The sequence below is a fragment of the Tachysurus vachellii genome, chromosome 3 (assembly GCF_030014155.1).
Source record: "Tachysurus vachellii isolate PV-2020 chromosome 3, HZAU_Pvac_v1, whole genome shotgun sequence".
NCBI classification, from domain to species: domain Eukaryota; kingdom Metazoa; phylum Chordata; class Actinopteri; order Siluriformes; family Bagridae; genus Tachysurus; species Tachysurus vachellii.
In genome coordinates, this window is record NC_083462.1 from 26,904,911 (window position 1) to 26,932,480 (window position 27,570).

The following is a 27,570-nucleotide window of genomic DNA, read 5'->3' on the forward strand; positions in this document are numbered from 1 at the left end:
CACACACTTTTCTTTGACTGACGTAAAAAGAACTCTTCCTCCCAAACACTGTGAAAATGGTATGTTTTGTATGTTCTGCCATTTTTTGGGGGGTAAATCACAACTAACTCCTCATCGTTGCTGCACCACTTCCTTGTGTCAGGAGTCGGACGTGGCGTGCGAGCAATATTGACATTTGACTTCAGAAAAGGCCAGAGTTCGTTATATACATAAAACATTTTTGTTTTAATTTTTTTTAATTAAATAAAATGAAATTAAATATCGTCATTTTAAAATCTACGTTAATGCAAGCGTTTTTTATTCAAAAACTACAGCAAGAAAATTTTTTTAGGCGTAGCTATATTTTGACCAGTGCTATTTTAGAACGTGCCTCGCGGGCGCCTTAAGCGCTCCTTGCGGGCGACCAGGTGCCCACGGGCACCGCGTTGGTGACCCCTGATGTAGACATTAATGATCTCAGTGACTTTGATCATGGCATTGTTGTTGATGCCAAATGAGTATTGAATCTGTGGTCTCTAGAATTTACACAGGATAGTTAAAAAACAAACAATTCAGTGAGCTTTAGTTTTATGGGTAGAAAAGCCTTGTTGATGAGAGCGATCAGAGGATAATGGACAGACTGGTTTGAGCTGACAAAAAGGCAGTAGTAACACAAATACCCACTCTTTATAACTGTGTTAAGCAGAAAAGCTTCTCAGAACAGACCCTAAACCCTGAGGAGTTTGAGACACGGGCTACACTCCTTTCAACCAAGAACAGTAATCTGAGACTACAGTGGGCAGAGGCTCACCGAAACCTGACAGCTAAAAATCATCAAAAAAAACCCCCAAAATTCTAAAATAATCAAACCAGTACATGTAGCACCAACGGCCATGCCATGGTCAAAGTCCCAGAGATTACATTTTCCCCATTCTGATGTTTGATGTGAACATTACTTGACACCTATATCTGCATCATTTCATGGATTGAGCTGCTGTCACATGACTGTCTGATGGGATAATGGCATTCCTAATAAATTGTCTGTGAGTAACCAATGAGTCGTTTTCAGTCTAGAATTTTTTAGTTATTGTTACTTCATTTGGATATTTCTTGGCAGGGTGTTGAGGAGACTTACAATGATTCAGGGACTGTTTTGGCTGTTGATGTGTGTGTTTTTTTTCTTTTTTCAAAAACACATTGGAAAGGAGTCACCAAGGTATTTTAAATTGTGCCCTGAATCTGCCCTCAGGGGTCTTTGTAAATCTCTGTGTGGGGGTTAGGTTTTATGAGAACCTTCATGTAGGATGGAGTTACCGCCATTATAAGCCATTTTCCATTTCAAGATGACAAATGAAGACACAGAAAATGAAGACAGACTTGACATGTTGTGGCAAGCATGGGTAGATATGTTTAGGCATAAATGTAAATCTCTGCTGTAATGCAATAGAGTTACATTGTCTTTATGTTGTTTCTCTTAAAACTCAAAAGTCATACAACATCTTCCTTCATCCACATACATTTTTTTCTCATTTTCTACCGCTTATCCGAACTACCTCGGGTCACGGGGCATCAAGGCAGGATACACCCTGGACGGAGTGCCAACCCATCGCAGGGCACACACACTCATTCACTCACACAATCACACACACTACGGACAATTTTCCAGAGATGCCAATCAACCTACCATGCATGTCTTTGGACCGGGGAGGAAACCGGAGTACCCGGAGGAAACCCCCGAGGCACGGGGAGAACATGCAAACTCCACACAAACAAGGTGGAGGCGGGAATCGAACCCCCAACCCTGGAGGTGTGAGGCGAACGTGCTAACCACTAAGCCACCGTGCCCCCCTCATCCACATACATTATACAGTAAATCCTTTTTTCACTACTCATCTATTATAATGAAAATCAAAGCTTTGATTTCATCAGTGCATTGATAACATTCTTGTTTGCACACTATAGTGTTGTGTTCACTGTTTAGGAACGAGAAAAAACAAGATCAGTGTTCTGGCCCCATGCATTTCTGCTTGCTACGTAATTCGATTTTGTGTGTGCGGTGAGGATAGAAGTCTGCTGAATGCTGAATGTGCATCTGACTTCCGATGAGGAGATTCACAGGAAGAGGAATGATACTGCAGGAAAAGAGACGAAGCCACTCTTCCTTTCTCCTCTGCCCTGCTGGTCAGAAGAGACTTTACTGTCACCAGGAGCCACCAGAAAGGAAAACATTAGTACTGCTCTGTAGCTGCTGATAAAATTACTAAAGCAACTGAGACCGTATGGGAAAGCACAATAAATTCCCTAGAGGGTTTCTGAATTACAGTGTGATAAATATTACATTTAAAGGCACATCACATGGAATTTTCATCTGAAACTGAATATTATTTGGTAAAATCTACTAATACAGTGTAATGGGGAGTAAAAGCAGGAAGCTGGGCCACTACGTTCAAACACAATCTATCATGAGAGTAAAAATTTCAAAGGTTGGTTTTAGCCCAGTGGTCAAGATGTTGGACTACTAATCAGAAGGTTCAAATCCCAACATCACCAAGCTGATACCACCGATTCCCTTAGCAGTTTGTTTTAAAAGTAAGAGAAATATACGTGGATACTGATGTCTTTCAAATGATTTTGCTGTAGGTTAACTGTTTTGAACCTCAGAATCATAACTGTTCTCTGCAAAGCCACCTTCCCCAATACTTATGCTGCTTACACCAAAATGCCCGAAACCTGGTGCAGAATTGACATATCAATATCTTCATATGAGTGATTGAATGCTGGTGGTCCACATTAATTTCCTCTACAGCTACAAAGACCGGATGATTATATTTTCCACATATGCCGAAATATGATGAAAACCTTGCCAAATATTACAGTCACTAAAATCCACCCTTAAATCATCTGATAATGAGGAACTCTGACATATTCAACACCTATGACTGATTTATAACCCACTACTCAAACCACTGAAGAAAAAGAATCTGATGTTTAAAGTCAAACAAAACAACCAAACCAAAAAAAATGTGTATTTTTAATCCAATGTTGATCTTTCATAAGCAATCAGATAATCTACTAAATGCCTATTTATTAGGGTGCATGCTAACAGTTAATGTTTTGATCCCTTTATATGCTGCTCCACTTTAGAATCACTTACTGATGCCTCTGTCCCAGAAAAGGACTGACCTGGTTTTAAACAGGTTTCTCTTTCCCAAAAATGGGAGACCTGATTAGGTGGTGTGACAAGTCTGAGCGTAACTTCAGAATGATTGAATGATAAAACCCAGACAAACTGATTTGGAGGAAGGTTGTGTAAATGTTAAGAGGATGTACTTGATAAGCGCTGCAGGATAACATGATTGAATTTAAACCACTCGGGCTGCACTTATACTCATAAAGCAGCTTCATACTGATAAAACATGCAGATAAAATACTCCAAACACTACAGGTTGTAATTTACAATAAACTCACACAGGTTCGTGAGCTATTCATCTCTTCAGTGTGTCATACAGGAATCTTTTTTTATTGCTGTTCTGCTAGGGTTCAGGGTGTGATAAACATGAGTAAGGCATGTTTTTACGATATTAGGAGTGTGGAATGGTATTTGAAGGCGTGTGTGGGGTGGAGGGTATGGGGTGTGGGGGTGTTTATCCCGAGGCCTTTGGAAGGAGTGACAGAATGAAGGGAGGTGATACAACACATGTAAGCACACGGGATTACATTTTAATGTGTGTGGAACTAATGTGTATGTTTGTGTGTCTGCATTATGTTGAATTCACATGCTTGCGAGGTTGAAGAGCACATGATTGTGGGCACGTGGTCTTTCCCTCAGTCAGAGCCATTATTGAGGGCCGACCACAACAGTGTTTGTTGTGGGTGTGGTATTTCCAGGGCTGAAGGAAATGAAATTGCAAGTGAAGAAGTTTATTAGGGGCCTTTATTGTCAAAAAGCATGACAGTGTCGTGTGTGTGTTCGTGTGGTGTGTGTGTGTGTGGTGTGTGTTCGTGTGGTGTGTGTTCGTGTTTGTGTGTCTGTGTGGGAAGTAGTTTGATTTACCGTTAAAATGCTTCAGCATTTAGTGGATTTTAAGTATTTTAACATGCAGTTGTGAAGAACCGGTGTTTAAAAGCCAACTGTATTTAATTCAGTTCAATTCCATAGATATTAATATGTAGATTTAGGTCCCTAATGAGCAAGTCAACGGTGACAGTGTTAAGGAAACACTTCCTGAGTCTCCCTGACTCAAAAGGGAACTGACATCAAATAATGGAATTATGGACATTACAGTATAAAGTTGTAGTATATGGTATAATATATGGCGTAAATATCCATCATATTACATATTATGCACAAAATCATGAAAATACATTCAACAGTACATTTGACATTTTATTTCCCTTTACAAATTGGTTGTAAAATATCCACATGGTTAACATTTTTCTCTGGACTCTGTTTCTCAGTTATCGATTTTATTTTGGAAAAGATTATGGTTGACAAACAACGATGTTGGTTTATGCTGATGTTGGATGGAAGAATACATGAACAAAAATACATTAAGCTTGCCAGGTCTGTTAATGTAACTTAATCATAGTGAACAGTATTGGGTTCAGTTACAGTGTAATATCATGTGTAGACATTATTCATAAGTCATTATTTATAGACATTATTATTATAAACAAGCCTACAGTATATAATTCAAATGAATAGTTTTTCAACCATTTATTTATCAGTAAATCAATTATGGGGATATTTGTTATACTACTTGTATGTGAGCATTGTTAGGAAGATTAAAAGACACAATAAGTATTAATGTATGTAAACACTGACACTTTCTCTTATTCCAGGATGAGCTGGACCTCACAGAGAAGCACAGAGAAGCCATGTTTGCATTGCCTGCAGAAAAGAAATGGCAGATCTACTGCAGCAAGAAGAAGGTGAGAGCGACTCAGAGCAGATGCAGTGTGTTTGTCAGGGAGGAAAAAAGAAAGAAATCAGTTTTAGAAACATATATGCTTTTGATGGTTCTTTAATACATTTGAACCATTTTCTAATATGATGTGAAGTTCATGTTCATCTCAGATGCTCAGAGGTTCATTAGTGAAAAGTGGCCACTTTTCATCCAAGGCCTGCATGCTAACAGAGCTTTGGCTACATAGTGTGCGTTTTTATGGTTAGTCTTTGCATACATTAAGCCTCTTTCTGAAAAGGGAAGACACAAAAAAGGCCCTTAAGAGGTCCTCTTGTATTGTAAATGCTAATTTATTATCCAATTAAAAAAAGTGACTGTGGGAGAGCATGTTTTGTAGAGCGCAGCTTTTCTATAAAGTGCTCTTTTGAGAATTTAAGAGCTACTCCACCATCTCTAGATAGTGATAATGTGGAATTTTGGATAGACTTCACCACTTTTCACACATAGCTAATATGTGTGTGCCAAGCCCCCTTTTTCACATCGGATTTGCTCTGCTGTTTGCGTTGCATCCTGAACCACAAAGTGACTTTTCATATGTGCCTCCTGTCGCAAATGAGGCATCTGCAGCAAGACATGCCCTTTTCTTATCATCATCTAGTAACCCGTACAAAAGTTCAGTGTATTATTATTATAATAATAATAAAAAATATTTTTCCAGCATTAAGCCAACCTCTGTGAATTGTCTTCTGTTACACCTCAAGTTTGTAAAGTTTATTTTTCCTTTTTGAGGTCGAGGTAGACATAAAGTGTATTTTGGTTTCCGGTGTAGTTGCATTATATCTCTAATCTGCTTAAAGAGAAGATTATCACTCTGAAGAAAAATCACTCTGCTTTGTTTTTAAGTTGTAATACAAGAACACAACAGTGGGACTAACATTTCTCTTTCCCTTATTTTCAAATTTGAAAAATAATTTAATAAATAATTTAATAAGTTTAATTCCAGAAATCTTGCGGTTGTAGCCACTGTTTCGGTGTCTTGACACACAAATAAGAACAAGCAGGTATAACTAACCTGTCTGTCATCTAGAAGGAATGAAGTGAGTGTGAGAGAAAACCATGTGAAGAATGGTTGCTTGCTCACTCTGTCTGCTTCTGATTTGTTCATGAGATTTCTCATTCCCAGCAGGGAGGTGAATCATTGTTATCTGCACCGAATTGCTGTCAGTGTTGTGAAATCACAACAGAGACAACGGTTAATGTGCTGTTCATGCAGCCTGTGGATGTTTAATACATTTTGCTTGATACATTTCAGAGTGTGGTGTTACTTAGCCAAGCTACAGTACCCCATGCTGTGTCCCAATTACAGACCTAATTACTTATTGGGTCTTTGGAACTAAAATGCGGACATATTGTATATCGTACCTAAAATAGGGTAACCAACATGATGCAAAGAATTTCCTGTTGTATTTGAAATGCACTGCAAGACAAATCAGCACAACATAGGCACTAATGAATCAATTCTGCTTTTTATGTAAATTAATTTGCTGCATTCCTTGTTCAGCATAATGCCCCAGGAGCTTGTTTAGGAAGGATGGATTTTTCGAGTAGTTGTTCGGAGTCGTGTCGCGGCTGCGTAATGTCAATACTGCTGACTCGGCAGAGTGGCTGACCCAAAAGAGCAAAGGCTTGGCACTGCCTCAGTTTAGGAGAGCTGGGGGTGGCATACAGGAAACATTTCCCAGTCCAAGCCAAACAGGAAGATCGCTCTGCAGGTGCAGCCTTTGTTTCCCAAAGTGGGTGTAGATCCGTGTCTGGGCTACCAAGTTGGGAATACTACTGAGGAAAAAGCCCTACGCTTTCCTTATTTCCTCCTACTGTTGCCCTTCACTTCTTTCCCACATCATTAGGTCTGGTTCATTCAAAAGCAGGAGTGTTTGGAGAGGCTTGGAGCCATTTTCCTGATAGTGCCACAGAGCTAATAACAGCTGGTTTGTGCCAGCTCTGGTACTGGAGCAGGATGAATGGGTTGAGTGTTTGTATTGGCCCCAGACCTCAATTCAGCACAGTGCAGGAAGTCATGACAGAACTGACCTTTCTTCCCACTCTGTGATTCCAACAGTGCAGGCTTTCCTTTGGAGCTTAGTAATACACTTGGACTAAATTTCAATGTATATGACTACAAATGTCAAGTGTCTCACGTCATGCTTTTATAAAACATTAGTCACTTTATTTTGTTAGTGGAATGACAAAAGTCAATGCTTTTTAATGGCTTTGTCACTAAAATGAACAGATTTAAATACACAGCAAAGCAGCGACCCAATGATTTAGACTGTACAGATAATGTTCTTAACAGATACAAGTAGGAGGCATTTTTGTTTGCTCCTTTGTTTGCTTGTCAAACTTATCTGCTGGTTGATGGTAGTGGCAGAGCTCCACACGCAAGCCTTTTCTCCTGGCCCAGATCTTCCCTGTTAGATACATGTCTGCTGGCTGTGGATTGAACTTGGAAGCTTATCAGCTTTCATCAGTGGCAGGAACATTTGCTTTGCGGCGGTTTAACCCTCTGTGATCTGACACGGTGTGGCTGTACTCACTTTTTTGTGCCACGTGTGCCATTATATTTTGCCATTTCTTGTTTTTTTCTTTTCTTTTCTTTTCTTTTTTATTGTCACTTCCCAGAAGGAAAAAGTAGACACCACTCCAAAAAAAGCTCACGCAGAACCTCTTTCAAGTATATTTGATGAATTTAATATTACTCATTCTGAAAAAAATAATATAATAAATATAATTAGTTTCTCTTTACATGTTATGCAACATTAAAACATTACTTTGTTTCCGGTGGCCCTGTTCCCTGTGGCATAGCGGTGGAGTTCAAATTGAAAAGTGAATAAAAAATAAATAATTGAATAAAACTTCGGGCATATCTACATTGGGTTCAGTTCTAAATGCAGATAATGCAGTTAATTTGAGCACTAAGTAAATACAGATTATTGGGTTAAACTCTATGTGTACACCTATTCACATATCCCAACACTAATAAGATGTAAGGACACTGAAAGATTAAAGAGTATTGTTCTCAGAAAAAAAGCTAATTATTTTATCCATAGATCAGAAGGTTTTATGCTTAACCGAAACAGATTTCAGCCCAGACGTGCAACACCGTTAGTAATGAGTCACTTAGCTGGCTAGTTGCCTCTTTATTAATATATTTTCTATTTCCACAAAGTAATCTCAGTACTGACTTTAATATTGGCTTTATAGTGATTATAGATCCCACATGCAGCTTTCACTGTGACTCGCAACCCTGAATTACATCCATGAATTTTGTTGAGTTTTTGTTGTGAACTTGGTGTTGTTTTTTCCTTTTAATGTTACACAATTTGCAGTTTATAAGCGTATTAATTTAATTACTTTGATATCATTTCAATATAATAATCTTTGATAACTAAAACCCTGTTATACCTGCAGATTTAAGATGCATGAAAATGGATAAATTACAGATGAAGGTTTGTTGCAGTTAAGCTTCAAAGGTCACTGTAACTAAAAAAGTCTTGAGTATGTAACTTTTAACTGAATGCCCTCCCCTAATGTCTCTATAAAGGACAAAAGCTATTTTAAATTTTGTCCACAGCCTTTTCTGCTGATGTCACTCTTTGTCCTGCAAGTGATTATTCAGCCTCCAGGTCCCGCTGCATTCAGGTGTGGATGCTGCTCCTGGATCTAGGCCATATCTCAATGTTTCGACTGTCCTTGCCCTGGCCAGGGAGGATTAAAAAAGTTTTGAGGCTGATCTTGCTCTCCTCTTCTCGTTTGGGTCCTTTGTGGTGGTGTTAAGTAGATCAGAGCTTTCACACCCTTCTCAAATGAAATGATGTGTGTTGTAGCAAATCTTTTTCCGCTCACAGTTGTGCTCTAAACTGAGAAGATCATGAGGCTTTGGCTTTGGGGAAAAAAAATGTTTCTGAAAGTTCTGAAATGTTTAGCTTTACACAGATGTGAAGTATTTATTGCGTAACTATTGAAGTTGCTATTTTTAACTTGTTAATGAACTTGACTGGCCAGGTTACATTTTTATTCCATGTCATTTTTTCTTCTTCTTGCTTGGTTTGTAATGTTGGTTATGACAGAACAAATGGTCTTCAGTGTCATATTTTTGTTCCCCAGAGAAACAAGCTGAAAACTAGATTCTTAGACTGTCAGTGCAGCATGCACTTGTTTAGCCCAAGTTTTTTGGCCAGCTGGCCAAAGATTACAATGGCTCAACACACAAATCCACATTGTGATAGATCAGACAGCGAGGAGATGGAATGAACAGTCCATATTTTCTCTTGAAGGATTACTCATTGAATGTTTGAAATACACTTCATCAAACATACAGCTGGATCACTATTAGCCAAGATCTCTAAACATGGACTGTTCAGTATGGGTGTTTGCCATAGTCAGCTTATTTTTCCAGAAACACTGGTATGTTCCCCCTCATATTAAATGTTTGCTTTTAAGCCTTCCATGATTAGTCGGCTATTTACTTGAAATATATCCAAGAGCGCCCCGCCTTTGAAATGCAGGGTTAAATGGTTAATGCTTCAAATTAATTGAAAACATGCAATTATGTTGATTTATAGCTATTGGCACATGCTTTTGGCTAAGCTATCTTGTCTTTTGAATTGTTTCTTCTCTTGTTTTGTCTAAATATCCATCACTCTGGGAAGAATTAGCCAAATATTTTGATCCTTCTTCAAGTTTCTTGACCTCTGGTAGTCATTACACAAATGCTAGAAAGGATTTCACCAAGTGGAAAATTAAGCTCTCCCGCATTCAGCTCCAGTGCTGGGTGTGGATTAGGCAGGTGCAGAAGGGTGACTGGGGTGCTTTGCGCCTTTGGCTTATATCCCAGCATGCCTCCTGTCTCCCTAATATGCTTGCCAGCTGTCTGGCACTCTTCCCCTGAGAGCTTGAAGAACTGGGGTGTGAAATGGCCCTGTGCTGTCTGCAGATTCTTCAGTACCATGCCAGGACTCTCCTCTCAAGCCTGCTCAATGAGCATGATAATAATTGAGGAGCGGTGAGGAGAGGAGAAGGTGTTTGACTGCATCTCTCCCTTCTCTGATAGTAGTCCTTAATCTTCTTGTTTTTGGATGGGGAAGTGTTTTTCCATACTTCACCAGCCCAAGTACAGTTTGTTTCTTCTCTCTGAAAAAGTTCACACTGGCTTTGTGTATGTTTTGAGGCCTCGTGTTTCTGCCATATGGTGTTTTTTCATTGCAGGATTACAGACACTTTTTTTTTATTGCATTCGGTTAGCATTTTGACTGAGTTTTGTTGCTTCTGAAGAAAACAAGCCATACTTTTTTGTCACATATACATTACAGTACAGGGACATTCCTCTACGCAACCCAGAGCTTCCGATCAACAACCCAGAGCCTTAACAATGTGGAAATTTGCAGGAATACATTTGGAATATGCTGTTTTTGTCCATCCACACATAATGAGCAGAATAATAAATAAGCTGTTATATAAAATAGCTGGTGTACATGCTACTGCAGTATGAGTTGGCTTGTGTTGTAGCTCTCTTCTTGATGACAAACATTTGTTTCACAAACAGCACCATACAATGACCATTAATCTCTTCACTGATTTATTTTGCACTCATACACATTTCCCAAGCCTAATTACCATTCTTCAGGCCAAATCACAATATTTAACCCCTAATAATCTTCCCAGGCCAATGCATTCTTGCCCAGCACATTTACATTACATGCTGTTAACTTCCTACCTTTTTTTTTTGGATGAGGAATAAGGCAATAACAATAATATTGATATTATCAATCAATACTGAGATTTCATGGATATTGGGATCTTTTTTAATATTTAATAAACAAATTATTTATTTAATTTAATTAATTAATTATTTATTATTTAAGCAGCTGATTTAATGTTTGTTTATTATTTTTCTTTTTTAGCCAAAAAAAAAAAAAAAAGCAACAGAAAAAATACATAAATGTTTGTAGTCTTTAAACAAAGATTCATCCAACAGGTTTTTAATGCAACACTGCTGCTTCATTTTTTTTGCACCTCAATATTGTGATGTACAAATGTCTGTGGATAATATTTATAATATTGTGATAGCGGTTTTACGCATACCAATGTGCCGATGTTCTGTATTTGATTTTCCAGGAACAAGAAGAAAATAAAGGTGCTACTAGCTGGCCAGAGTACTACATCGACCAGCTCAATTCAATGGCAGCTGTAAGTACATCACAGCAAAGTCGAAAGCTTTTCTGCATTCCATTGAATGATGAATTTTAAGCATTTTCAGCTGTATTTTCTGCACTTTGTCCTGAGACCCAAAGTCTATTTACACTCCATTTGTTCTATTAAGTGTGAAACTATTGTCAGACCCTACTGTGTGCCAGGAACTGATTTTTGGTGGTCTGGGGTTTCTTTAAGTGAAATGGGGTTTGGACTACGCCATGTGAGAAATGATTCACTTCTGGGGATGAACATGTGATGATTCACAATGATCCATGTCTCTTTTAAAGCTTTTCATCTCACCTAATAACAACAACAATAATAATAATAATAATAGGTGGAACTCTTAAAAGACACTAAATGCTAAATACCAAATACAATCACTGATTAGTACTGATTTAAATGATCAATAATTGCATGAAAAAATAGAAAGGAAAAAAAAATTTCAGTGCAGTAGAATGTTCCATAAAATAATGATGCCCTTCCCCATACCCTCCAATAATAAATCTTGGTAATCTGGCCAAGTGTGACAGCTCCCTGAGTTACACTTGTTCATTGCTTTATTATCCTCCTTCACCATCAGGCTAAAGAGTTCTTTCTAATTTGTCTGGCCCTTACAGTCTTCTGTTTTTTGGCCAAGTATCTTACTATTTAAAACAAAACTACTCAGAAATTGTCTGTTTGAGAAGATTAGAAATGGGGATTTGAGGCCACAGGAAAAAAAGAAGCTTCGAGTCCAAAATAAAAAAGCGAATTAGCTGATAATAATCTTGTTTCCTGCCAATCATCATGCAGTGGCCTCTAAACCCAGAGGCTTTGTTTTGGGTTATAATATCACCGTGATGTGTGGCTTGGCAAGTCAGGCAGGCTTTTGGATAAGACCCGAGATGGTAAAGTGATATCAGAGTGATACCTAAACCAGGGGAAATCTCTAACAGGCCAACCTCCATTATAGACCTGGAGAGAGCTTGCTGCACTTGCACATAAACCACAAGCCTCAATAGATGTTGTGTTAGAGTAATTTTCTAGCGCTGCCAGAATGGATAGTCTTTCCTTCATGCACTCACATTTGCCTTCATGATTATCCCGCTGTAATCGTCTTTCCACTGCTTGGAATACAGCTTGCAATGTGTATTGTTGTAGACTCTCCAATTTTTATATTGTGTTTCACATATTTGTTTTAAGAGCTTTGAAATGAGGATTTTATCATGTCTGATTGTGTGGAGAAATGATATTTTGCCAAGCATCCAGGCTTCCAGCAAATTTGCTTTTACTCCACAGAGGAAGACTCTTCTGGCACTGGAAAAGGAGGAGGAAGAGGAACGCAACAAGACTATAGAAAGCCTCAAAACCGCACTGCGGACACAACCTATGAGGTCTGTACATGTTACTGTGGTAGACATCATAAACACAGATCATTTTACTTTCAAATTGGATACATAAAATTATTTGACTTGGTGTATGACAGTTATTGAGTTTCATCAATGATAAACCCGTTGCTGGAGAGTAATGGGAGTTGTTGACCTTTGTTGGCCTCAGCTTAAGTGGCATTAGTCATTTGTAGTGTAATGTAATATCTATTGAGCAGAAAACATCTCATCATGCAGCATACTCTTGGCAATGGTCTACTTTTTTGGGGCCTGATTAACTATAAAACTTGTGTGGAATTAATGAAATTAATCGCTGAACTTTTGACCTCTTGCTCAACAATAATCCTCATTTTCCATTCGATTCTATGAAAAAGAAATGTTAATCTCGATTAAGACATTTGTATTTGATTGTTCCATTGCAGGTTTGTCACTCGTTTTATAGACCTGGATGGTCTTACCTGCATCCTGAACTTCCTGAAGAGTATGGACTATGAGACCACCGAATCCCAAATACACACGTCCCTCATTGGCTGCATTAAAGCACTGATGAACAACTCGCAGGGCCGAGCTCATGTGCTTTCTCACCCAGAGAGCATTAACATCATTGCCCAGAGCCTGGCCACAGAGAACATCAAGACCAAGGTGGCTGTGCTGGAGATCATGGGAGCTGTGTGTCTGGTGCCTGGTGGTCATAAGAAGGTCTTAGAGTCTATGCTGCATTACCAGAATTTTGCCTGTGAACGGACACGCTTTCAGGTTGGCTGATTTTGATAGCTTCTCATTTTTTGGTCCGTTTGTACTGGTACCATTTGTAAATTGCACATCATTTAAGTAATTGTCCTCCATGTAGATGCTCCTAAATGATCTGGACCGAAGTACAGGACGGTACAGGGATGAAGTCAGCTTGAAAACAGCCATCATGTCCTTCATTAATGCTGTTCTTAGCCAGGGAGCTGGAGAGGTAAGACAATTGCCCTATATACTGTACCTTCACACATCTGTGAGTCTCTAACATGATCTGCAATCTGCAACACTTCTGCTAATCTGTTAGCAAGCCTGTATATTGTGATGCATAGAAACCTCAAACTTCTCGCCATGAATGTAGCCATAGAAGCTGGCCTGGTTTTAAGAAAGGAAAGAAAGGATCGTCTCCAAATAAAATTGTCGTCATGTCATGTAATTTATACAGAATACAGTTTATACAGCTTTGTTTTTGCGTTTTTAACCCATAGACCAGTCTCGAGTTCAGGGTACATTTGAGATACGAGTTCCTCATGTTGGGGATTCAGCCAGTCATTGACAAACTCAGGTCACATGAAAACTCAACGTTAGACAGGTAAGATTCATGTGTAAATTAGAACTTTGAATCACTTCTTATTGCTTTGCTTCTGCTTTGTCATCATAGCCTTGTGTGTTGCGTTTCAATTCCTTAGACATTTGGATTACTTTGAAATGCTCAGAAATGAAGACGAGCTGACTTTATCCAGACGCTTTGAGAGTGTAAGTGGACCTATCGCTCATTTGTGTGTTTACTATTAACAGTCGGTTGATGTGTAATGAGTATTACTGATTTTTTCTTCTTCCTGCATTTAGATACATATAGATACTAAAAGTGCAAGCCAGGTGTTTGACCTCGTACGCAAGAAGATGACTCACACAGACGCATACCCGCACTTTATGTCCATACTGCACCACTGCCTGCTTATGCCATGTGAGAATATCCTTTGTTCCTACCGTCCTTTCTTCCTCTCTTCCTTCCTTCCTCTCTTTTTATTTCGTTCTCTTCTCATATTTCTTTTAAATTTTCTTTTTTTTTCCCCCTTTCCCTTTTCCTCTCCCCTTTGCTTCCTTCATTACCTTCTCTTATTCCTTGTCATAAAAAAAAATATATAGTTATATACAAAATACAATATAAATAAAAAAAATACAATATAGTTTTCATGTCTTAATTGATGGCAATAAAAATATGCATTGTTACAGATAAGAGAAGCGGGAACATGGTGCAGTACTGGTTGCTTCTTGACCGCATTGTCCAACAGATGGTCCTCCAGAATGACAAGGGTCACGACCCTGATGTTGCACCTTTAGAAAATTTTAATGTCAAGAATGTGGTTAGAATGTGAGTTTTTTTTTTCTTCTTTTTTTATTTTATGCGTGTATACTGCATCTGCCAGCGTCTTCCTATAATGTGACCCAGTGATCTAAGCTTTAACTTTTTTTAGGCTTGTCAATGAAAATGAGGTCAAGCAGTGGAAAGAGCAGGCTGAAAAGATGCGGAAAGGTTTGTAACCCAGGGGTTATGAACAATGTATTTATTTTAAAATATATACTGTCAGAAGTGACAGATTTGATTCATTTAAAGACAGTTAGTTGAATGTTTGCTCTTTGCAGACCACCACGAGCTTCAGCAGAAGTTAGAGAAGAAAGAGCGAGAGTGTGATGCCAAATCCCAAGAGAAAGATGACATGATGCAGACACTCAACAAAATGAAAGAGAAGCTTGAGAAAGAGACAGGAGAGCATCGACTGGTTAAGCAGCAAGTGGCAGAGCTTAGTGCCCGCCTGCATGATCTCAGCACGGTAAACAAATCTCATCCTTTCAATAATTTTCAGTCAAATCTATTGTATTTATTGGAGCAATAGTGCACAATTTAGCTATTATTTTTACTACATGGAACATTTTGAACTGATGTGGATTTATCTTCTTTCTATAGAGGCAGGCAGCTTTTGTCCCTGGTGGTCCTCCAGTCATCCCCGGACCCCCAGGTGGTCCGCATTCCCAACCACTTGCTCCTCCACCCCCAGGAGGAATGATGCCACCTCCTCCACCACCTCCACCCTCTGGTGCCATGTTGCTGCCACCACCACCTCCTCCACCTGGTGGCCCCCCACCTCTCCCTGGCCGCCCTTCTCTTGGTGGCCCACCGCCACCTCCAGGAGCCCCTGTAGGCCCATCTCTCAAGAAGAAGAATATTCCCCAGCCATCAAATCCACTGAAGTCCTTTAACTGGTCTAAGTTGCCTGAGGTGAGTCTACTTGAGTCATCTGGAACAGGAGTTGTCAGTAGCCATGGACCATGGATCCCATCAGCACATACAGTATATATTTTATAGGTCAAATACAACTATTCAGATATTAGGCTTATTATTTAAATTTGTACAATATTATTTTGGCTATTTATTAGAGCATATTTGGTGCTTTGTATTTCTGAACTTTCCACCGACTGAACACATTATGTCCAGTGTTGCTGACATTATTTCTAGGGCTACATATTTTTAAATAAACCCAATTCATTTGAAATGACCGGGCAAATAGACTAATAACTATAAGACCTTAATCATAAATGTAACAACATTGATAATGGTGGGTTGTGCTTAACAGAACCCACATTAAAATAATTCACTGATCTAGCCTCTCAATAAAGATGCGCTTCACGTACACTATACGGCTAAACGTTTGTGGACACCTGACCGTAACAACCATATGAGGACTTTCCCCAAACTCTTGCCACACAGTGTAAAAGCACACAGTTGTCGAGAATGTATTTGTATGCTGTAGCATTGTAATTTCCCTTCACTGGAGATAAGAGGCCCTTCACTGTTACTAAGGCTGTAGTACAGTAGATGAACTTACCTCAACCCCACTGAACACCTTTGGGACAAACTGGAACACTGACTGCACCCCAGGTCTCCATACCCAACATCAGTACCTGACATCACTAGTGGTCTGATTGCTGAATGTTCACAAATCCCCACGGCTATAATCCAACATATTGGGAAAAGCTTATTTTAGAAGAGTGGGGCGGCTTATAACAGCAAAAAAGGGATTAAATCTGGAATAGAATATTCAAAAGCACATTTGGGTCTGTTGTTCAGGTTTATTGACAAATGTTTGGATCTATTATGAATGCATCGATTAGCCCTGTTTTCTTAAGCACCCTTGCAGCAATTATCCCATAATAAGAAAAAAGAGCTTGAATAAGATCAAGTAATTGTTGTATTAATGTGTATTTACACATGTGTAAATTTGTTCTCAATCCTGCAGAGTAAGTTGGAGGGAACAGTGTGGGCCGAAGTTGATGATTGCAAGGTTTTCAAAATCCTAGACCTGGAAGACATTGAGAAGACCTTCTCAGCATACCAGAGACAACAGGTTACTAAAACGAGGACTTTTTGTCCGACTCACTTTTATTCAGGGCAAAATGAACAAGCATTTGCAGTTACTCATGCATGATGATGTGATTTTGATGCTTGAGTTGTTTGTTGCTGTGCTAGCCAACAATATATACAGAGTATGGAGTTGTATTCTTTTATATTTACAATGGGTAGTAGTCTTCATGATGTCATCGGGCAGAACAGAACAGTTCTTAATAGGAAACATGCTCTGGTAGTTGTCTTGTGCTATGCTTGTTTGCTTTCGTAAAATCTGGACTTGCATACCAAACCAAGAGCACCCTTTGAGTTCTGTGTATTTTCTAAAGACCACGATTAAGCCACATTGCACATTAAATCAATAACTAATGCAAATCCATAAGCTGTGTCCGAAACTATGCCCTATTCACTATATAGTGGAATTCATTTCCAAAAACAGCCTAACCTAGCAGTTATACAGTATAATTCCCATAATGCATTGTTATTTAATTTGATTTGCACTTATCTTCATTGAGGATTATAGTGAACTGAAATGTCCACGTATCTTCAGCCTTCCTACAAACAATTAAACAGATTAAATATTTTGTAAAAGCATTTCTCAGTCATGTGACTTGCATGTTAAGCAGTGTATCGTGATCTGAAGCGTGATGGACACATCCACACACTTTTTGTAAAATGTATTTAGTCACACATAATATCTCCTGATTTCATTATGTATGGAATTTGTGATTAGGGTACTGTTTCGAACACAACAATAGTCTGAGCATGTTTAAAAAGTTGAGTTATGTTCTATTACCCATTACGTTTGCTTTATCAGTAATGCACTATAATTGAGCGTGATTCATAGTAGAATTGTTAATTGTTATGATACAATATGCATGAAGCTGACTGTGAATCCCATCATGCACTCTTGCTTTTGTGATTCCTGTCAATCATCATTAATCTCATCTCTTCTATTAGTTTGTTTTTATTTGGCTGAATTCACAAATCACAGCTCTTTATAACATTTGCTGCATCTACTTTGCTTCTTGCTTGCGTTTTAGGACTTCTTTATGATCAATAACAGCAAACAGGTATGTGTAACTCCAAATAAATCAATTGATTTTCTTTAAATGTTACTTGATCGGTGCTTGAAATCCTACTAAAAGCATAAATTAATGCATTATGATTAACAGCCATCTCTTAGCATCTGAAGTTGAGTTGTATTGTTGTGCAAAACAAGTAAGTGTTGCGTGTTATGGATAATGTCTAATATATATATATGACGTTATTACTGCAGAAAGAGGCCGAGGACGACACTCTGAGCTCAAAGAAAGTGAAAGAGCTCTCTGTCATAGATGGCCGACGGGCACAAAACTGCAATATCCTGCTCTCACGGTGAGTGATGCTTTTAGCCTTGGCTCCAGGTTTAACTCACAATTCCGTGTCTCGGGACCCTTCTGACTTCCAGACATGAGGTCATATCCTGTATATGTAAAACTCACACTTGATTTGATTGTGTCTCTTTTATGGTTCCATGGAAACACCTCGCCTCTGCGGTGTTATTTCCTGTTGAAGAAGGACTTTGCCAGTTCCTTTACTGATACAGGGGTGTTTTCTTAACCGTTTTTAAACTGCTAAACGAAATGGAAACTGACCTCAGCATCAAGAAATTCTGTATTTATATTTTTCTCACCTTGTTCACATGGAGACATCATTTAATAGACTTGACAACATGCTAGTTTCTGCCAGGGAGTGATATTTGAGCTTTTGATGAGGATTTATATTGGCTAACATTCAGTTCCCCTGCAGCTACTGTAATATAATTTTTTTTATAGCTATCATAATCACACAGACTGTCTTATGTGGTTTCATAAGAATAACACACACACAGATTGACTACCTAAAGTTAATGTATTAAAGGCCTTGGTCATTTAAAAGAAGACCTTGAACAGCTGTTCGACCATGAAAACTGAAAAGGATTCATATACTGTACGTCTCAGCTCTCAGCATTACCTCGTGATTTCATTTGTAATTGTAAGTAAACGTCAGCAAGCAACTAAATATGACAAGAAAGGCACATGTGGATAAAAGCTGTGTGAAGGTGCAGCACATTTATTTTGCTTCTTTTGTTAGAATTTAAGAGCAGATCTCGTTTCTTCTTCTACCCTTTGATGCATTTTTATAGGTGAGACTGGATCATGAGAATGAGCTGGTTTCGTTCAAAGTTTTACAGAGTTGCCTCAGAGTGATTTACACGTAGGCTTCAGCTAAACGAGTCTACTTTCTCAGAGCAAGAGTACAGGTCTGGGATTACTTTCTCCGCTTTATGCTCTATTATGGATATTTGGATATGTTGGATCAGAGCCGTAAGTGGTTTAACACATTATGATCAGTCATTATTTTTCAAGCATAATGCATCTGGATGTCACTCAGAAGTGGCTTGTGGTGTGAGAAACTAAAGTCATGAAAGTGTAACAGTTGCTCTCAGATTTATGAAAGCTCACTAATTGAATGTGGTTTGGCTTCATCTGGAAGCAGGAGGTTTACTCTCATGAGTGTGTTTAAGTATGTCTGAGTCAAATGACATGAAACAAACCAAAATGACACTTAGCATTTCCACTTGAGTTTTTTTAAGGGAGAACAGAATGCCACATCAAGGAGAGATTTTACACAAATGAGAGAGATTGATTTGATTGCACCAGTAGAAAGTGGGATTATACGTGGAGTATACGTCTGATCGCGTTCATGCTGTTATTCTGCACATTATGAAAGGGAGAGAAGATAAACAAGTGTGAAGATGTGATGCAGACTTTACTCTTTATTTTATTTAAGGTAACTATTTCTTCTAGAAGATCACCGTGTCAGTGATAAGATATCATTTTGATTAGATAAATAACAGCACTTTTCTCACTCTGCTTATTATTAGACTTTGATTATGTGGAACGTCTGCCATAGGGAATTAGCTGTTTCTTTATAATGGATAACATATTAGAACAAGCTTTATTACAAGTCTGTGATTTGCCTTGCAGCTAGAACTACTGTCAGAGCTGCTGTTGTATCAAAACAATCAATACCGTCAGATCAGAGAATTAAACAGTGCTGTGGTAAAAATCACGACCTGGAGGTGTTCCGTGTCCTGTTGGTGGTTTCCCACTTTCCTCTTTCTCTCTCTTTGGCAGAGCAACTGAGAATGCTCTCCAATCCAGATCTCAGGCCTGTCAGACACCTGTTGTGTTTGGCACATTCACACATGAAGCTAACCCAATAACAGCAGCACTCCTCACGCTGACTGTACACTGTGTAGTCCAGCAGGACTGGCCTTATATACTTTCCTCCATACTGTTGTGATAGCATGGAGCCATTTCGTCACATCATCTTGCTTTAATCTTCAATGCAGGTAGTTCAAATAAAGAGAAAGTCATCAGAATTCTGTATGTATACTAGTAGCATAGCTCCACGGGTTTAATTGTGGTTAATGTGGGTAATCAAGCGAGAGTTCTAATGCAGTACCAATGCCAAACTATAATTATGAACATTTATTTCATTCTATATGATGTGAACTCACCTAAGGGAAATTTGATACCTTTTTTTAAATTATTTTGCTCCAAACATGAACTGAAAATTGTTCTGGGAATTGAAGTTGTGGTTGGAACAAATGCTTAAGGTTGCCTTATGATTAAAAAAAAACAAAAAACATGCATCATTGCCTTATGCCACTGGGGCATGTGTTGGTTTTGGACAAGTAACAACAGGACTTGAATGGTCTAGACTCAAATCTGTACTTAACACACTGACACTTACTTGGCTTTATCATGACTTCATTATCAGTGATTAATTCATTTCTGCCTGGTTTCTGTTTCTTGTTGCTTTCTCCAGCTTGAAACTTTCCAATGAGGAAATGAAGAGGGCTATCATGACTATGGACGAACATGAAGATCTGCCTAAGGACATGCTAGAGCAGGTACTTACCATGAAAAATAACAATTGTAAAAAGATTTAAAGAGATGTTCTGGTTGAAAGAGACCTCTTTTGTAGAAACAGTTTTGTACTTCTTCAATAAATAATAATTCACTCTAGACTACAACTAATGCAGCCAGTAGGGGTGGTTGGGGTGAGGTTTACTCATTTTGGAGGTTTTCTATCCTGCAGATGTTGAAGTTTATCCCAGAGAAGAGTGATGTGGATCTGCTGGAGGAACACAAACATGAACTGGACCGGATGGCCAAAGCAGATCGTTTTCTCTATGAGATGAGCAGGTGGGAAAGATACTACAGTTAACTGTTGTCCATGGTACAGTGATGTGGATATTAACATTGGCCTTGAAAAGCAGAGCCGAAATTGTCTCAAACAACACAACCCACATGTTAATGATTAAATATTAAAGCTGATTACTGAAACACAGGACACATTTGCAATGCGAGCATTTACTGCTTTATGGCATTTTCTAGCTAGATTGCATCCTTTATTAGTGTAACAATGGTTTCTAAGCAATGTTCTTAGGTAAAGCAAAGTCTCACAAAGGTCCTCCAAGTTCTAACATGCTTTTAATTGGACCATTAATGCATAGCCTGAGTTAGTCAACTCTTGCTCATCACTTAATCATATCCTCGGCTGAGAGCCAATAAGCCAATGGAAATGAGGCATGATGGAAGTTAACACATCCAGTACAGATTTTGAATCGAAATGAACTGCAAGACTAAATAAAAAAGAGCAACACAAGACTATGACGTTTAAAGATGTTCAGGGGATTAATAAATGACAGGAGCTAATAAAAAGAAAAACAATCGTTCCCTTATAGTAGTTTGGTAATAATAGCTTAATCAGTATACTCATTAGTAAATACTATTTTTATTTAACATTTATTATGTGCCATAATTCATAATTACTATCAATGAAATCATTGTCCCCAGTAAATAATTCATTATGCTTATTAGTAAATGTTATAACCTTTAGATAATATTTTTTTGTTTATATTCTATGAAATAATTCTTTATGCTTTAACATTTATTCCTATAAAATGGTTTTGTTCTTTCCTTAAGTTGATACTTTTTGTGATTCATTAATAATATTAATAATATTAGTCTAAAAATAATTTGTGAATAGTAATTTGCTAGTAATTACTAATTCAGTACTATTACTACAGATGATACTATATGTAAAGATGAATAATGCAGTAATGAAGTGTTTCTCTTTTGGAGAATGGGTTGGGTCTTCTTAGGTCTATCCCTGAGGCCTACGTTCTAAATCCTCTCACATTTAACATGGCAAAAGTTTCGATTTGGCGCTGAACTGCTGTCATGCTGTTCAGCTCACACTACTTCATAGTAAATTTCATGATGTTGGCTCACTGTGTTGCTGTATATGAATCCAGCCACGACAAAAGAGCATTTCTCATCCATGACGGCCACCCGTGACTTTATAGCACCTTGTATTAATCTAAGAACCTCACTCATCTGTGAATTCTCACTCCTGGAACGGTAAAACAAAGGGAATCAATCCTGTGTGTCTGAATCTGGTCTCAGGAGAGTGTTTAGCATTCATATTTGTTGTAACTCTTTGTGTCCAAATTACATTGTCTTGCATTCTGACTGCATGAAGTGAAGCCAACAAATCTTAAGCAGGTGTCTAGGAAAAAGGCTTTTTTCTTTTTTTTAATGAGGCCACAGTAAAAATACAGTTTATATGCTTTCCACTTTGTGTATGTGTGGCCTATGCGTGAGAAAGACAGTTGTGACCTCCAGCTAGGAAAAAAGCAGAGTTTTCCTGACCAAATCCTGCAGTCTTGTAGTGTTTAATTATAGTTGCCAGGGTGACATCCCTGCACCCTACACACAAGTGGCGAATGCAACACTAGGGTGCTACGTTCACCGCTCAGGGTCACGATCTGTTTGCTTTTCCTGTAATCATCAGTCAAGTCCTTGCACGAGAACGAGTTTTCCTCTGTCTTTGCTATCAAATAAGGGCTTGTGCCATTTTATGGTCCTCTTATTATATCATGAAAAGAGTATCTCAAATAAAAATATTTTAATTAATGAATACAATATTTAATCAATAAATCCACACATCTACCCATCAATACCGGTTTATAACAGTTCGTAATTAAATAATGTACATCACTGAATTTATTCGTTTTTATGCCGACTGATTTAATGAAGGATGAATTAAATGATATTGATGTATATTAGTTTTGGTCACTTTAAATGATTCTGCTTCTTTTCTTCTCATTTTTATTTACTTTTAATTTTTCCCAGAATAAACCATTACCAGCAAAGGTTACAGTCTCTGTACTTCAAGAAGAAGTTTGCAGAGAGAATTGCAGAAATAAAGCCCAAAGTCGAAGGTTTGTGTTCCTCTCTTCATACTCATATTTCGATCCATTTTAAAGTTTTTATGATAAGATACGATTTTATGATAAACAGAAGCATAATATCACTTGGTTAATGTGCTCATTGTATGTGTGCATGCACCGCGTTTACACAACTATTATATATCCGCCTCATCGAGTATTTTAGCAGATCGAGATTATTTGAAGTGATCAGGATTAATCATTAAATTCATTTTATTGGTTCCATATAAAAGCATGTAGTTGGTAAAGACATTTACGTTCAGTTTGTTTCTTGGTCTAATATATCTAATCACTAGACCGTCACGTGTAAATCATGTATCATGTAATGCTGTAAGTTTCTGTTTTTGTTTTATGTTTAATGAGAGTCTTCACAACAGAGGACATTTTAACTTATTAACTTAAAGGAAGTTCTTGTTGAGGGAATAGAATAACAGAAATTGTTTCACAGAAATTTCAACAGTAAGAAACACACAGTAATAGTTTGTCTTTGCATTTTTTTTACTGTCTAAAGCTTGTCCAGTGCACTAAATGAGTGTTTTGATCTCCAGCTTTAATTAAAGCCTGTAAAGAAGTGCTGCAGAGCCAAAAACTTAAGCAGCTCCTCGAGGTTGTTCTGGCATTTGGAAACTACATGAACAAGGGTCAGAGAGGAAATGCTTATGGTTTTAAAGTGTCATCGCTCAACAAGATAGCTGATACCAAGTCTAGCATTGACAAGTAAGAGACCTTTGACTGGTTTTAATCAGTGTTTGGAATCTAATTGACAAACATTTCTAACATATTTCTCAGAGGTGTGTAATGTGTTGTACTTAATCCATGATATCAGCATGAACATTGCTTGTCATTGTGTGATATTCTAAAGGTCCTTAACTCCATGTTCTATAGGAACATCACTCTTTTACACTACCTGATCACCATCCTAGAGAAGAAGTACCCAAAAGTCATGCCATTCCAAGAGGACCTCCAGAACGTGCCAGAAGCCGCTAAAGTCAAGTAGGTCTAAACACAGATGGGTTACAGTGCTGAGCTGAGATTTATAACCCTTGTAGGCGTACACACAATAAATGGATTTCGGAAATGGTTTTCTATGGTCTCCCTGCCTTCCTTTAACCAGACTCATATCTACCCAGCGCTCACATATGCAGAGTGAAACAAATTTATTTTGTGAGGAAATGAGGCCCTGGCCTCGGCTCACGAAGGCGCTGAAATGTGAAAGTGCTCTCGAGAGAGAGGTTTAGCAGCGCTGGAATAATGCAAAGTCACGGCCACCAGGACAGGCAGAGAACGGAAAGGCTTCCTGGTCAAAAACTCCACAGGTTGAACAGGGATTAAGACTAAATCCTAGCTATTGGACATATGATCCTTATGAGTTAGAACTTGAACTGTATCCAGAAAACTTTGAAAAGCTCCATCCTAGCAGCTGTCTTAACTCTTTTGGACTTCATGCTTCAATGCGAATGAGTTCTCAGTGTAGCTCAAATGAAAGCCAGTGTGAGAAAAAGCTATTCAGTCATCAGTAGAGCTCTAAACTGTGGAGCCAGGGTGACTAATGTGATAATGCATGCTACTTGAGTAGAGTGGTCACAAGACTGCCTACGCTTGATCTCATTTCAGAAACTAGAGAGAGAGAGCGCAGATCATTCAGTGCCTCTCTGTATCACTTTACTTCAGGCCATTGTTCAAGAGATGATGACACTGTTCTCACACACTCGTGTCAGTCTATGTTCTAAGTGACTCTCATTGCCTCATTCTCACATCTGGCTATCTGTATTTGTATTGTATTTCTACTAAAATGCAACAGTGACAGAGGAAAGTCATCATTGATCGCTCCTGTGGTCAGTCAGGCTTCAGCGTCACTGTAGACTTGAAAAAAATAAATTAGAATTAGGTTGAAAGAATTTACATTTACATTTCCAGCATTGGGCAGACGCCCTTGTATCCAGAGCGACTTACATTATCTCATTATTTGATACAACTGAGCAATTGAGGGTTAAGGGCCTTGCTCAGGGGCCCAACAGTGGCAGCTTGGTGGACCTGGGATCGAACTCACAACAAGGTTAATAAATATGAGCTTGTAATCTACTGTGTTATTTTACACTATTCATAAAAAGATGCCCAAACACAATAATAGCCATTTTAGGTCATGCAGCTGGAAAGTTCAGAAACCTTCAGAATTTTTTGAAGTTCTCGCTGGCTGTAGAAGTCTTAACTCCTCTGCATTAAAGCAAGGCATTCTGTTGCTAAATTTGGGTTTTTATTTGCTTAGAATATTGTACAGTATAGACTTCTAATAACATGGATCCTTTATTATTATTTTTTTCATCATCTGTAGTATGACGGAGTTGGAAAAGGAAATCAACAACCTGCGCAGTGGCTTGAAGAATGTGGAAAACGTAAGCACTGATCAATGGTTACCATGTGTTTTGTTATCTACCAAAAATTTACATCCACATCTGTTTCTTGATCCTATTTACTCGCCCATAAACATGTTTGAGAACATTTCTCTGATCTGTTTATCATGTACAGGAGCTGGAATTCCAGAAAAAGCGTCCACAGGAGGTGGGAGATAAGTTTGTGCCTGTGGTCAGCCAGTTTGTTACACTCGCCAGCTTCAGCTTTTCTGATGTAGAAGACTCCCTTAATGAATCCAAGGAACTGGTGAGTGTGTGTACATGCGTGTGTATGTATGTGGTGTTGATTGAGAGGTGATGCAGAGCTCCGTGTGCTTCCTTCTGAGGCCAGCTGTAGAAACAGGCTGCACTTCTGCCTGCTGAGTGCAGGAGCTCACCTCTGCCCTTTTGCTGTGAGCACTTCCTATGGAATGACCCTGGCACTCTTCTCAACCCCTGGAGGCTTGACAGGACATAGAACCCTAACAGGACACACACCTTGCTTTAAGTGATACATCTGTGCTGAAGGAAGTAATAATACGCAGTCAGTAATCCTCAGACACAGCAGGCAAAATATCTCTAAATAACTACAGAGGAATAGATTTACAGACTGACAATAAGTCAGTCTGTAAATCTATTCCTCTGTAGTAGTTTCATTACCAAGCTGTGAGTCTGAACAAATTTTTACAGCTGATAATTAGTTGACAGCATCTCCAGTATCCCTGAACATCATTTTAAACAAGAAAAGTATCTATATGAAATAATAAATTGTTAAATGTTCAAGAACAGTGGTCTAGAAACATCTGTATACTGTCCAGTCGTTTAAAATGCCATGTGTATGAAATATTATGATGCAAGCTGAAGACACTCCTCCACCCTAATTGCTAGTCCTATTTTTGTTTATTAATAAACATTAGCAGGCTCACTATTAGCTTGATAATGAGCACATATTTGACCTGAGTCGTGAAAATCACGATTGATGAGACTCTCCCTGTGCCAATCACCTTTTAGTACATTATACAAACATTAATGGTGTCAGTTAGAAAGTGAGCACATTCACAATAAACGTGTATCCTTTGTAATCAGCTTTCTACGGACGTCCGAAGAGCACATGCATTATTACACTTTTTCTCTCTTGTTTTGTCGTGATGACGACTTAATTTTCTTATAATCTCTGCGTAAGAACGTGTTCTAGCGGCAGCAAAAGCGCATTAAAGCAGCATCATGGATGATCGCATGCGCTTTTACTTTGATCAGGGATGCATGTGATTGACAACTTCCACATAAATGTACGACCCATAAGAAGGAGGCATCTTTATCGTCGAAAACAATATAGTGACCCTACTGAGAGAGGGTTGCGTCAGGAAGGGCATCCGGCATAAAACATTGCCAAGTCTAACCATGCGAATTGTCAGTACGAATTTCATACCGGATCGGTCGAGGCCCGGGTTAACAACGACCGCCATCAGTTAATCCAGCCGTTGATTCTGAAAGCACAGTAAAACTAGCTGCACGTATAATGACGTAGGTATTTAGCGTTAATAGAGCTGAAAGAGGAAAGCGTGCTTGTACATCACAGAACAATAAATTAATACAAAACAATGAACAGTACTTATGAGAAAGGCTTGATGTTTTAATAATTAATTGCACATAAACAATGGGGTACATACAGAGGTCATGAGAAAATTAAGTCATGATCATGACCAAACAAGGAAGAAAATAATATAATAATGCATGGCCTCTTAGGACTTCCATAGCCTTCCAAGCTGAGCTCGTGATTTTTTAATTTTTTTTTTTTCATTAATTTTATGTGCACTTTAAATTATTTTGGCAGCATATCAGCAGAATACACAATATATCTGAATCCATTATACAGTACATGTCTCATCTGTTGTTTAAAAGCACAGTTATCTCGAGTTATTGCTGCTAACATCTCATTCTCTCATGTTTTATTTGGTAATATTTTATGGATACAATGGCATAATGTCCTCAATTTAGATCCAAAGATGGATGGCAACTATACTTTTCTCTGTCCTGTAAAGTTTAGCAGTAACAGCTATCAGATTAATAGTATATACTGAATAACCTGAATATTCACCTCATTTCTTCTTGATGTCTATTAACTGCTTTGGTCTTGTTGTAGTATGCTGTTCATATGAGGAACTTCTAAACGTAACTGAATTCTTTTTGTCACTGT

General features: G+C 38.4%; 1 protein-coding gene across 4 annotated transcripts in view; it reads left to right on the top strand.

Annotated features, from left to right (window-relative positions):
- The window catches only part of daam1b (dishevelled associated activator of morphogenesis 1b), a 68,245-nt gene that overhangs the window by 37,797 nt on the left and 2,878 nt on the right, over positions 1-27,570 (top strand). For 3 of the 4 annotated variants that reach the window (XM_060866525.1, XM_060866524.1, XM_060866526.1), the window contains exons 3-24: positions 4,822-4,911; positions 11,061-11,132; positions 12,417-12,511; positions 12,928-13,261; positions 13,356-13,466; positions 13,738-13,841; positions 13,939-14,005; positions 14,099-14,216; positions 14,486-14,624; positions 14,728-14,786; positions 14,897-15,084; positions 15,219-15,530; positions 16,549-16,656; positions 17,699-17,728; positions 17,935-18,032; positions 20,514-20,598; positions 20,787-20,893; positions 22,889-22,977; positions 23,532-23,700; positions 23,869-23,976; positions 25,316-25,376; positions 25,510-25,641. In XM_060866525.1, coding sequence (XP_060722508.1) covers positions 4,822-4,911; positions 11,061-11,132; positions 12,417-12,511; positions 12,928-13,261; positions 13,356-13,466; positions 13,738-13,841; positions 13,939-14,005; positions 14,099-14,216; positions 14,486-14,624; positions 14,728-14,786; positions 14,897-15,084; positions 15,219-15,530; positions 16,549-16,656; positions 17,699-17,728; positions 17,935-18,032; positions 20,514-20,598; positions 20,787-20,893; positions 22,889-22,977; positions 23,532-23,700; positions 23,869-23,976; positions 25,316-25,376; positions 25,510-25,641 — 2,676 coding nt within the window. The remainder of the gene's footprint in view (positions 1-4,821; positions 4,912-11,060; positions 11,133-12,416; positions 12,512-12,927; positions 13,262-13,355; positions 13,467-13,737; positions 13,842-13,938; positions 14,006-14,098; positions 14,217-14,485; positions 14,625-14,727; positions 14,787-14,896; positions 15,085-15,218; positions 15,531-16,548; positions 16,657-17,698; positions 17,729-17,934; positions 18,033-20,513; positions 20,599-20,786; positions 20,894-22,888; positions 22,978-23,531; positions 23,701-23,868; positions 23,977-25,315; positions 25,377-25,509; positions 25,642-27,570) is intronic. The other variant, XM_060866527.1, reaches the window with a different exon arrangement.